Source organism: Bos javanicus, chromosome 14 (assembly GCF_032452875.1).
Source record: "Bos javanicus breed banteng chromosome 14, ARS-OSU_banteng_1.0, whole genome shotgun sequence".
Taxonomy (NCBI): Eukaryota; Metazoa; Chordata; class Mammalia; order Artiodactyla; family Bovidae; genus Bos; species Bos javanicus.
The window spans coordinates 27284404-27297500 of record NC_083881.1 but is presented as its reverse complement, the minus strand read 5'-3'; the positions used below and the strand labels follow the sequence as shown (position 1 = coordinate 27297500).

The window sequence follows — 13097 nt, the reverse complement described above, 5'->3', positions numbered from 1 at the left end:
GTTGCTGCTGAGTCACGTCAGTCGTGTCTGACTCTCTGCGACCCCATAGACGGCAGCCCACCAGGCTCCCCCGTCCCTGGGATTCTCCAGGCAGGAACGCTGGAGTGGGTTGCCATTTCCTTCTCCAATGCATGAAAGTGAAAAGTGAAAGTGAAGTCGCTCAGTCGTGTCCGACTCTTTGTGACCCCATGGACTGCAGCCTACCAGGCTCCTCCATCCATGGGATTTTCCAGGCAAGAGTACTGGAGTGGGGTGCCATCGCCCTCTCCGTGCCTCCTGCTGCTGTTGCCCAAATAGGAAGGGTTGAATGGGATGAGCCCGAATGGGTATCTCAGAGTTAGAATGGTAGGAATAGAGAGAACTCATCCCAGTTGTTGGTGAGCAGTACCTTTAGGTGATTAGAGGAATGTAAGAGAACTTTGTTATTTGATAAATACAGGTGAATTGGGTTTATTTTGTTGTTAAGCTCTTTACATTTTACCCTGGTTCTATCTAGAGAGAAAGTTTTTGTTCTTAGGGTGAGTATTATGTAGCAGACCAAGACAGCTTATTCTCATGAAAATATTATTTGGAGTACTTGGAAAAAATCCTTAGTAACAATCTTCCATGTCATACCCTGCCTCCTCTACTTGCTTGAGTATAAAAACACATAAATTAGATGTTTATTACCAATTTTGGTTGTCATTTTTACGTAGAAATCAATTCCTGTAAAAACTTCCATTTGTAAGCCCTGCAGAGCAGAAAATCATCTATTTTTCTTTGTTTTCATTTGATTTCACTTTGTATATGTGTTTATTACTCTTTGTTACCATCTATACATCATAGAAGGCTGTCTGTCACTTCTTCCTTGCCTCAGTCATTACTTCTCTTGTATCCTAAGAGGTTAGCAGAAGGTATCTACTTAAAGTTTCTGTGTTGCTTTTGATAATGAATTAAAACCCCACATGCTGTGTCATCTCTCTTTCCCATGTATTGATTCACGGGAGATATAGTCAGTCTCTGCAATGTACTAGGAGCTGTTGTAGGCCCTGGTGAGAATAGTCCCTGCCATGAAATGCTCTGACATAAACGGGATGGAGAGAAAAGTAAACTGGACTGCTGCTTGCAGTGCCCACCTCCCCCTGCCTCCAGTGTGCTCCCACACTTAAATCCACTTGCAGGATCCAGCTGAGTCATGTCTGTACTCCCTTTCTCTGATCCTCCCGGGTGGTCGGACTGTGTACCTTTCAATTATCGTGCTCATCATTTTGCTTCATTCCTGAACTTTGTTATTAGACTATGATTTAAGTCCCATGCCTAAGTAAAGTTACATATCGTAGTAACTGACAGTAACAGGGATGCAGTGTATGTGTATTGAAAGGAGAACCCAGGTCTCCTGCATTGCAGGCAGACTCTACCATCTGAGCCACTGGTGAAGCCCATTGAAAGGTAAACATACAAAATAGATAATTAAAATATATTTTAGGTCTGTATACACTGTTAATAATATTAGAAAGCTGAAAAAAAATTAAAGAAAAACCCAGAAGCTTCAATAATTGTTTTTTTACCACCTTGTCAAAAGGAGGAGGGTCGGGGGTTAAGTTTGTTTCTTTAGAAGAAATAAAGGAAAACAGTAACTGATGGGAAAAAGTGTATATTTGCTGGATTTAAATTATTTCATGTAATTCTTAAAAGCCTTGTAAGGAGGTACTATTTTACCTGCTTTCTGTATTTGTGGAGACCAAAGTTGTAGCAGTGGTTATGCGTCCAAGATGGGATTCAAATGGAATTCAGATGGAATTCTTGGTTCATATTCCTGAGCGCCTACACATGACCTCGTGTTGTGAGATGTTAAACTGAGTCTACTCCATTCCAGTCTTTGTGGAATCCTTTCATTGGTCCTGAAACCAGGCTCTTAAGTGATCTTTGGAGCAGTGTTTAATTCTTCTGACTTGTCATCCTCTTCCTGGAATCTGTCTGTCCATCTTGGGTTGTGTGAAGTTGATTTGAATCTGGAATGGCTCTTACTGTATGTCAAGGGAAGCTCTTAGAGTTCTAGGCAGTAGGACCGCTTTTGGGGTGCCTGCCAAGATTGTATCTGCTGAGTATATAAGCCAGGAACAACAGCGAGGATTAGCATGGCCAATTAGTATGAGTGCCTTTCTGCTGTATCGATTTCCCAGAATGTTTCTCAGATTTCGTGTACCTGTTAGAATTGTTCTTGGGCTGTATTGATTTACGCTGTTAGACTGCTCACATGTGAAGCAGTAGCAGTCCTGAGTACTTCCCACATGAACCACAGCAGCCGGAGTAACCTGGATGGATAAGATCAGTTTTTTTTAATCTGTACACCATTGAATTAGTGAAGATTCATATAAAAGATTGAGGAACTACATTTTTAAAATATCTTTGCTTTTATGTGCTAAGTGTGTGATATCCTATGAAGCATCATATTATGTATAATCCTTATTTCCCCAGATTTTGGTGAGGAAGCAGTTTGTGTGTAATTCTTGTAAAAAGTCGATCCTTCACTCTTAGAGTAAGAGCCGGGTTTTAGGGAGCTTTCTGATGCTCAGGGCTAGGCCTGTGCTGTTCGCCTGTGTTGCCACCTGGTCCTTCCTCACTCCCAGCACCTTCCCTGCTGAAGAATTTTGTACTTGCTGCTCCAAAGCTTTACCTGGAGACTCTTGTCTAGTATAACTCATAAGGCCAGGTCCCTGATGTCCTCCTGTAATCTGTTTCAGTCTTAATCAGTAAGTCCTTTCCTCATCTGTTTGTTGTGAATAGTCCCACCCTCTTTCCCAAAGGGTCTGTCACTTTCCCTATCTCGTATACTCTATAAAGAGTTCATGTTTCTTATCTTTTTACTGTTCCCTTCCTGTGGGTCATAGGGGTTTTGTGTGTTGGTTTTCTATAGAACAGCACTTTGAGTTGAGCTTGTCTTGTTTAGTTGCTAAGTTGTGTCTGACTCTTTTTGTGACGCCATGGACTGTAGACCACCAGGCTCCTCTGTGCACTTGATTTTCCAGACAATAATACTGGGGTGGGTTGCCATTTCCGTCTCCAGGAGATCTTCCCAACCCAGGGATCGAACCTGTATCTCCTTTATTGACAGGTGGATTCTTTACTTCTGAACCACTAGAAAAGCCCACCTTGAGTTAGTAGGTGCTAAATATTTGTTGTATGAATGAATGCAATATGCAATTTAGTAACTTTTAAAATGTTCTGTATTTCTGGAAGGAAAATCCATTTATTCTTTCCCATGGTAGTCTGGTATAGTTGGGTAGTATTGAATAAATTAAGTTGATACTGGACTAGGATAATTGTGTCAGGTAATTAAACTTGCTGTGAACAGTTGATTTAAAGTACTCATTTCATTACTTTTTATAACTTCTTCCATTTTGAATTAAATTGGAGGCAAAATTACACAGTTATTAAATATAAACTTTTTAAAAATTTATTTATTTATTTTAATTGGAGGCTAATTCCTTTACAGTATTGTGGTGGTTTTTGCCATACAGCGACATGACTCAGCCGTGGGTGTACACGTGTTCCCCCGCATCCTGAATCCCCCCTCCCACCTCCGTCCTCACCCCATCCCTCGGGGTTGTCCCGGAGCACCAGCTTTAGGTGCCCTACCTCATGCATCGAACTTGCCCTGGTCATCTATTTTACACATGGTAATATACATGTTTCAGTGCTATTCTCTCATATTGTCCCAGCCTCGCCTTCAGTTTTTTTTTTTTCCTGATTTATCTTATGCACACAAAGACCTAAACACAAGATATGTTTTTAAGAGAATTCGATGATCTTCCAAATCATACAGGAGCTGTTGTGGTTGGCTTGCAACGATCATTCAGCCCTAGGTAATCACCATCAGGCAGTTGTGGTCACTCTGCTGCTCTTGCCAGTGGAGGAATAGAAGTGGGTTCTGGTTTTGACTATTAAAATGGGAAGAATGGTAAGAACTTGCAGGAAAAATTTCTTCAAGCCTAAGAAAGAAGTGGAAGAAGAGGTGGTTCTTTGCTTCTGGACGAAGTCTTGTCTCAAAGAGGACCTTGCTGCCCGGGAGACCTGATTACCACCCTGAGGATGAAGCCAGTGCTGAGAGCCAGCCAACCTGCTGTTAAATAATAAATTTCCTTCTTGTTCAAGCCAGTGTGAGTTGGTGTCTTGTTATTTGCAGCCCCAGCAACGTCAAAACCAATACATTCATTTCATAACCTGACTGAATATTTATTTCAATGCTACATCCTTGCCATGTGTACCTCACAATAAATCCAGTTTGAAAACCTTTCCTTTGCCTTACACGTGTTTATTTTTCTTGTTTAGTTTTTGATTACTTTTTGCCTAAACTCTTGTACAAGACATGGATTTACCACTGTTTTCTGGGGAACACTTATTCATGGATTCATGGGCTAAAATGGACTTGGGTAAGAAAAAAAAAAAAATGGAAACGCCAGAGTAAAAGCTTTCATATGGGTTATCAAATCAATAAGAATTATTCTAGAATGCGTTTTCATTAAATGTTAGCACCTTTATCAGAATCTAGGAAAGGAAAGATGTTAATAAGAACTTCAGCTTCTTTGAAGTTTACAAAATAGTTTATTTTTGCGCTGATTTCACCTCTGGAAAATCACCATGACTAGGTGTCAGTAAATTTACAATTCACCTGCCACTTTGGACAGAAAAGAAAACCGCTCGGTATTTTCTCTCGTTATGGGCTTCCTCCTGTTGTGTTTCATGTTTTACAATTTCAACTTTAGAGACAACTCCCAGCTAGTTATTAGGGTCAGTGTGGGTCTGGATATTGATGTGTAGTAGTAGTTTTCAGGCACTTTTGCCTCAGATTTTTTTTCAAATGAAAGTTTTCTCTAAATCCAATATGAATGGGATTTTCAGGCAGTTTAAATCTTTCTTCTTTGATGGGGACATATTTTACTGCTTATCGAACCCATGGAGCACAGTTTGAAAGCCTGCTACAGACAGGCTTAGTAGAATGACCTTGTAATTTTTCATCCAACCTGAGATACTTTTGAGAGTGAAATAATTATACCAGGACAACAGACAAACTGGAAGTGTTTGGGCAAATTAGGCTTGTGGTACTGAAATGGTGGATGATGCTAGAACTCAGATGGGCATCTCTTTGGTAAATAGTAGCAGGGAAATTGATGAGTCCCCGTTCCCTCCTCTACAGCCCTAAGCCACTCTGGTACAGCTAGAGCCGGGACCCTGTAAAGTCTGCAGCCATTTAAAAAGCAAAGCAGCCCTTCGCTGGGTGCACCCCGTCCTTGGGCACCTGCTATGTACCAGGTGCTTTCTGCAGTGCTGAAAGTGCAAAGATGAATCTCTTGATTCAGAAGATGAAAAGTTTACCCTATTAATTCAGCAAAACTTGGCCATGGAGAGGTCCATACCTGTCCCAGTAACGGTTGAGAGCTCGTAAGCATAGGTTATTTAAGTGGAAAAGTGCATGGGGGAGTTTTCAGCCTTGAATTTGGATCTTGAAATGTGATGTGTTTTACTAAAGGCTTTCATCTCTTACCCCCACCCCCTGAAAGTGAACTATAATTAGGATCTGTGCCTATTTGTGTATGCCCTCTCTGGAATCTATAGTTAGGAGCAGAACACGATTGTATGCGTTGGTGTTTGTTTTCTAATGTTAGATTTTTGCATAAGTAGTGTAAGAAATGAGTTCCTAGAGGAAATATCAGTGATGAGGTGGGGTCCTGTGAACTCTGTTTCAGTCTTTTTTAGGATTTGGGAGATGGGGTAGGAGTATGTTTTTGTTAATGAGAGAAAAATAAAGTGCTATAAAAGAGGGAATAGTCAGGAAAAACACAAAGAACCAGAGCAGGAGAGTAAATGAGGATCTCCCAGATTACAGCAGTATACCTACATTGAGTTAAAGGTGCTTAAAATTAGAAAAGGCCTCTCTGTTCTGTCCTGACCTTTTCACTCCAGCTGTTGACATGCAGGCACATGCCCTTTAATATCTGCTCCTGGTACAAGACTCTCAGTGGGGTAACAGAGAGCCCAGGGTTTGGTAAATGGAATTGTCAGGCTCATGACAGTCTAATTTAGTTTTCAAAATTGTTGTATTTAGGATGCATTTTAATGTGCTACATACAAAATCTCAAAGAATTAGCAATATATAAGATTTTAGAGCAGCATTGACTTTAAAATCATCTTTTGTGTTAATATATCCTGGTGTCTTATTTTCCTTAAGATAAGAAAAGCAAAAGAACTTTTTTTTCCATATTTTTTATGGAATTTTTTATGGAATTGCATGTGTTAACTTTAGAAGGGTGTACATAGTGAGTTATGTTTTTTTTCCTTATATTTAACTATAGTTTTCAAGAAGAGTAATTAATTATATATAAATCAAAGAAAGGCATGCAGGCAATAAGAGTAGAAAGTTCCAGTACCATCTTAGTTGTCTTATTGCTGAATTTGGAGTTCAAAACTTAGAAGTTCCTTATTCACTTATGAACACGAGAGGAGATTGAACCCATACTGAACTTCTTTTGCCAAGTTCAGGCATGACTTGTTATATTTTATTTTACTTATTTTTTTGTGACTTGATCTTTTAGAGATTTGTGAATATTCAAATAATGATTTATTATTTTTTAAATGAAAGGTTAATTTAGGTAAAGAGTTGTTAAAGGCCCGGTGAATTCAAAGAAGGAACTATTTTCCAACTTTATTTTTTTAAAAGTATATCAATATTCTCATGTAATAGAAACTGGAAATCTTTGAATAACTGACAATATTGATGAAGTGTTGGGAAATATTATTTTACTTGGTTTAATGTGTCAAAAAATTTTTAAAAAGAAAAAAAAAAACCTTTAAGTTAATTTTGTGAATAAAAATGCAGGCCTTAAAGAAAAACCTGCTCCAAAGCCAACAGTGCCACCAGAAGAGGCAGACATGTACCCTTGGCTGGAAGATCAGGTTCTGGAGAGCCCAGGTAAGCTTTCCTCTGATTCTGACCAAACATACCTAGTTGCATCCCAGGTACCCAAAGGTAGCAGCTTCCAGAGTCCTGTCTTATCCATGATTTTGTTTTGCAATGATCGCAGAATAATGAAATAACTGGGTTAGCCAAAAAACTCGTTCCATTTTCCCATTAGATGTTACAGAAAAACCTGAACAGACTTTCAGGGGTTTGGTGGGCCAACCCAAACCTTTTTCTTCTTGTCTTCTGAAATTTTATAGTAAACTCTCTTTCTCTCTTTCTTTTTTTTTCTCCTAGAAAAAATCCACACGGGATCATTTTAATTTTTGAGATTAAGAGTCCAGACACAGAAGGCTTCTCCTTGTCTGAGACCATATTTGAAACATCATGAACTAAGTGCTGTGTTTCTTGATTCCAAGTCCAGGATATCTGTGCCATATTATATTGAAAGTAAAATTAGACAGCTCTTGGACATTTAGTTTTGCCCTCTTCTGTCATATCATTTAATGAAGTAGGTCTATTGGGCTCCCAGTCTTTTTAACATGAGTCTCCTGTCTACAACGAAATTCTTCCCGGGACTCCCTGGGATCATCTGTGAGGCCTGTTTATATCTACATAAATTCACACATGAATTCAAGTATTTCCTCAGTCACTCAAGGACCAGTGACCCATATGATAAAAACTCCTGAAATCTCTTAATAAATTGGTAAATGAAGTCTGATTCCATTACTCTCATTCCCTATTGATGCTTTGGTTTTTATTACGAAGTACTATTTCTGCACATTTTCTTTTACTCTAGTTCTCAAAAGATTTGGTTTCATTTTGCCACCTATTGGAAATGTTAGGTATGACACTGCATTTTTACCAGCGATTTAGCCACTGAATCCAGATGGTAGTTGTGTGGATTTTATCACTATATATTGGTAGTTTGGTTTGGTTTACCTTTCTTCCTTTTAGTAAAGATCAAAATGTTGCTGTCAGTTTTTGTTGTTCAAATAATCCCAGGAGAAGTTCCTGTCTCTCACATTCCTGTACAATTGCCGTAATCATGCCTTGACTTTGCAGCAAGAGTGATTATTTTTTTCCTTTTTTTTTTTTTCAGAATTTAAATGCGTATTTGAATTTAGCACCTTAAATTTTACTTTGTACTAATTTAATTTTTAAAAACCTTGTTTTTCAAAGCTGGTACTTACTTTGAAATGTACCATTTGCTTTCCCTCTTCCTTTTTTTATTCTTTGTTAATATTACTCTTTGCATATTACTGATAACCTGTCCCAAACTTCCAAACCCTTCAGTTTGTTATCAGCTCATATCCTTTTCAACTTCTTGGTGATATTTGATTTGGTTTAAATGTTACCTTCCCAACTTTCCTCTTATTTGAGTCTCTACCTTCTGTCTTCTCTAACTACCTAGTCTATAACAGAGGTACATACCTCTCATTAAAAACACAATAAAATAGCTGCCCTCCTTGACCCCTACTCATCAATCGAGGAACCTGGTGGGCTGCAGTTCATGGGGTCGCAAAGGGTTGGACACAACTGAGTGACCAACACTTAACTTAGTTATGTTTTAATTATTTTAGGACGTCAGAATATTGAAGATGAAGTATATGAACAAGTTCAGTCACTTGATGAAACAGTATACTCAGAACCTGGTATGAATTAAAATATGTTTCATGTATTACTAAAATGATGGTTAACTGCATAAAACGACTTGGATATTATTTTAAAATTTAAGTATTAATTGAGCGGGCTTTTAAAAGTTATTAGAGGACAAGTGTTTTTAAAATAACACAGCACTAGTTTTATTTTGCCCCATTTTATTGTTAAGAGAATAAACAAATGGAGACCAATGATAGCGTGACCAATGATACATCAAGAACAAATAACATTAGCAACAGGAGGAGGGAAATAGAAGAGAACCAGGTAAACTATAACAAGCTCTCTGGGAACTGTTTTCAACCCTCAAATTATACTGACTGCTTGTGTGGCCACCAGAGCAAAAAGAAACTTTTAATTACGTAGAGCAGACTCAGACATGCAGTTTACTTAGAGAATGTAAAGCATTTCCCTAGCTCTTACATCTAAAAAGTTTAAGTTCTGTATGGAGAATATTAAATGGTACTCTAGAAACCAATGTTTTCAGATTTGCTAAGACTGTTTCTTGACTCATCCATTGATAAAAACACAGAACCCCCCAAAGGGTTTCCCAGGTGGCTCTAATGGTAAAGAACCCACCTGCCAATGCAGGAGACTTAAGAGCTGCAGGTTTCATCCCTGGGTAGGGAAGACCCCTGGAGGAGTGCATGGCAACCCACTCCAGTATTCTTGCCTGGAGAATCCCACAGACAGAGGAGCCTGGGGGCTACAGTCCATGGGCTCTCAAAGAGTCAGACACGACTGAAGCGACTTTGCACACACGCACCACACCAAAATGTTAACAGGAGGGTTTTGAAGAGAGCAGAACACGTGGTGTCCTGATACTTTTAGTGTGTTGGCGTGAGCTGAAGGTGGCCCTACAGTAAAAAAATTATGTTTCTTAAAAACAAACAATTTCCCATCATTTAAATTGGGCTTTTGAAGGCCGGCTAAAGTATCTTAGTCCATCTTGGGTATTTTGAGGTTAAGTATAAAAGCATCCATCAGGCTCCATCTGTGCTCCACTGGGGAGACCAGCTCTGTCTGAGTTTGAGGGTTTTGCCCTTGGCTAGTAGGGGTCTAGGAGCCTGTGTCCTTTTAGTACCATTTCTTCTCAGCTAGAGAAGCTACTTCACCTGCCCATGTGATCAAACACAGGCTTTCCTTTCCTACATCTTTTTTTTTTAAATTTCAACTTTAACCTAAGCCAAGGATGATACAATCTCAGCACATGGTTGATTTCAATATGATGAGGTAAGTGCTGTGATGGTGAAATACATGATGCTGTGTGGGACTTACTCAGACTTTGGGGTCACCAGGGGCTTCCTGGAGGAAATGACATTTTGATTTAGGAGCTGGAGGATGGTACAATGCTTTGCCAGTCAAAGGTTGTCGGCAAAGTTTTAAGTAGAGGGCATGGCATGTCTGAAAGTCCAGGTACCAAAAAGGCCTGAACGCAGGTGGAGAGATAGGGGAAGGAATGTTTTTACTTGATCCTAAGAGAAGTTGAAAACATTGGAGGGTGTGAAGGAGTGTTGCGTATTTTGTCTGCAGTGGAAAATGAGGTGGAGGAATTGTCAGTAGGAAGATGGGACACGGAGATTGTACTGGGGATCTGAGTGAGTCGAGATGGTTGATCAGAGTAAGTTTCAGCCAAGGTTGGAGGAGAAGGAAGTCGTGGGCATGGTGGACCTCTGGACATGCAGGAAGCCAGACACTGGAGGAAGGAAGCCAGGCTAGCACCTGGATTCCCTGAATCTGTTCTTTGTCAAGACTTTCTCCTCAGGAAACCACAGACCGTGGCTTTAAATACTACTGAATATATATCTGCAGCCCTGATCTCTCATCTAAGCTCCTGGACTTACCTAATTGAATAACTGACTAACTAGAGATAAGATAACTATTCTTATCTCTATATGCATGTTTTATGGATATCTTAGACTCAAAATGTTCCTAAAACTGAATTCTTGATTCCTCTCCATCTCACAGCTCCACCGAAAAAAAAATGTTTTATTCCAGTTTTATATTTTACATAAATGTTTTACATTCTAGTTAGTGGTCTCTTTATCCATTCAGTTGCCGAAGCTAAAATTCTGGGGGTTTTCCTTGATTTCTTTCTCCTCTTCCCCTCTCATGCATCATCCATCAGCAAATCCCTTCAGCTTTGCCTCCGAAATGTATTCTGACTTCTGCAGTGTCAGTACCACCATCCCCTCTTCCATCCCCTTGGGTCTTTGCTTCAGTCTTTGCTCCTCTGCACCCAATGTTTGATGTGGCCAGGCCTACTGTGGGCTGATCTCTCTCCCCTTGATCACTTTTCTCGAGCCTAGTTGGCCTCTCTTTTCTCTGTAATCGCCAGGCCTGTCTCTGCCCTAGGACCTTTGACTTGTTCTGTCTTCTGTTAGTATGTTTGTGTGTGTGTTCCAGTCTTCACATCTTATCAGGTCACACTTGCCTCCTTGACGCTGTCTCTAATGTAGACTCTCTGTCCCCATCCTTCTGTGTTTCACCGTCGCATTCTGGTCCTGCAGTTACTTTTATTAGCTGTGTGGCTTTAACACAGTTCCTCAAGCCCTTCACCCTTCAAAGTTGGATAATTGCTCCCTCATAGTGTTGGGGTGGCAGTTGCAGAGGGCACTGGCCATGCCTCTGATGAGGTCTCGTGAGCTCTCAGGAGACAGTTTTCCTCATGGCGGGCTGTCCCTGGGTCATGGAGACACTCAGACGGTGTGTGGTGCTTCTGCTGAAAACAGGCGCTTCTGTTGAATAGATGGGCGAGAGAGCTCAGCTCTGCCCACGTAAACCCTGTGAAATTACACTGAATAAATAAATAAGGAACATGACTAGAAGAAAAAGAGAGTCGTACAGTTAGTGACAGGAAAAATTGATCGGTGTGCTGAGAAGCAGAAGATCTGAAGTGAGAAACAAGATGGGAGGCTGTGATGAGAAGACCGAAAACAAGCAGCGTCAACGTAAAAGGGCCTAACGGCCCGCTTGCAGCACTGGGCCGCACCAGGTGCCTAAAGTGACTAGGAACTCATCGAGTAAAGTGACCAAGAACACCGTGCTGCACTTCGGGAGGAAAGTTCAGTAGCAGTGGAATTGTATCATTGTTACCACTGTGGTGACGATGATGATAAATACTAACAGCAGCAGCACAGCAACAATAAAATGTACTTATTATAGTGAAAGTGAAAGTTGTTCAGTCATGTCAGACTCTTTTTATATAGTCCATGGAATTCTCCAGGCCAGAATACTGGAGAGAGTAGCCTTTCCCTTCTCCAGGGGATCTTCCCAACCCAGGGATTGAACCCAGGTCTCCTGCATTGCAGGCAGATCTTTACCAGCCGAGCCACCAAGGAAGCCCAAGAATACTGGAGTGGGTAGCCTATCCCTTCTCCAGTGGATCTTCCCAACCCAGGAATTGAACTGGGGTCTCCTGGTTTGTAGGCAGATTCTTTACCAACTGAGCTACCAGGGAAGCCCTTATTTATTATGGGCCAGGCATTTTTCTCGGAGAAGGCAACGGCACCCCACTCCAGTACTTTTGCCTAGAAAATCCCATGGACGGAGGAGCCTGGTAGGCTGCAGTCCATGGGGTTGCGAAGAGTCGGACACGACTGAGCAACTTCACTTTCACTTTTCACTTTCATGCATTGGAGAAGGAAATGGCAACCCACTCCAGTGTTCTTGCCTAGAGAATCCCAGGGGCGGGGAGGCCTGATGGCCTGCCGTCTATCGGGTCGCACAGAGTCGGACACGACTGAAGTGACTTAGCAGTAGCAGCAGGCATTTTTCTAAGCCCTTCAGTCCTCATAACAATGCTATGAGTAGGTACTCTTATTCCTTTTTTTCAGAAGAGAAATCTTAGGCCCAAAGCAGTTAAGTAACTGGCCCAGGGTCACGCACAGCCGGTACAGGTGGACCTAGATGGTCTGATTCCTAGAGTGGTACTGCACTGCACACCGTCGTCGGGCTCACTTGAGTTCTCTGGTTAGAATGATATATGTGGGAAATCCTCTGCATGAGGCCATGTCAAGTTACTACTGGGAGGATGTCTCAGACCACAGTGACCAGCGAACCCACGCTGCAGTGGAGTCACACAGCATGTCCAACATCTACACAAGGCAAGAGAAATGGTTACGTATATCATGCCAGTCTCACAACAGAAAATGAGCATCTTGACATAACTTAAAGGCTAAACACAGAAACCTTTAGAAGCAAAGAGTAATGCATCTGACCTAATGCTGATGACCTCACATGTGGTTTAGCTGGCGGTCGGCTGTTCTTTGCAGTAGAACATTTACATAGAGTTGTCTAAAACTGTTACGTGGAATTTTATGTCAGTTCTCAGTGGAAGATCACAAGGTGATCTTTGATCTACTGATCATTGAAGAGGCAAATGTAGTAAGAATTCTGAATGTATTTATTCACTTAGGAAATATGGATTGAGAACTTCTCATGGCTAATCATAGCCCCAGGTGCTGGGCAGACAGAGCCACTAAAATAAGTGAGGTCCCAT

The 13097-nt window shown here is 40.9% G+C and overlaps 1 protein-coding gene across 11 annotated transcripts in view; it reads left to right on the top strand.

The window, feature by feature from the left end:
* Positions 1-13097, top strand: part of ASPH (aspartate beta-hydroxylase) — a 189825-nt gene that overhangs the window by 56009 nt on the left and 120719 nt on the right. For all 11 annotated transcript variants that reach the window (XR_009740822.1, XM_061438824.1, XM_061438823.1 and 8 more), the window contains 2 exons: positions 6857-6949; positions 8521-8592. Coding sequence is in view for 10 of the 11 variants with exons in the window: in XM_061438824.1 (XP_061294808.1) it covers positions 6857-6949; positions 8521-8592 (165 nt within the window). In the remaining variant the exon portion in view is untranslated. The remainder of the gene's footprint in view (positions 1-6856; positions 6950-8520; positions 8593-13097) is intronic.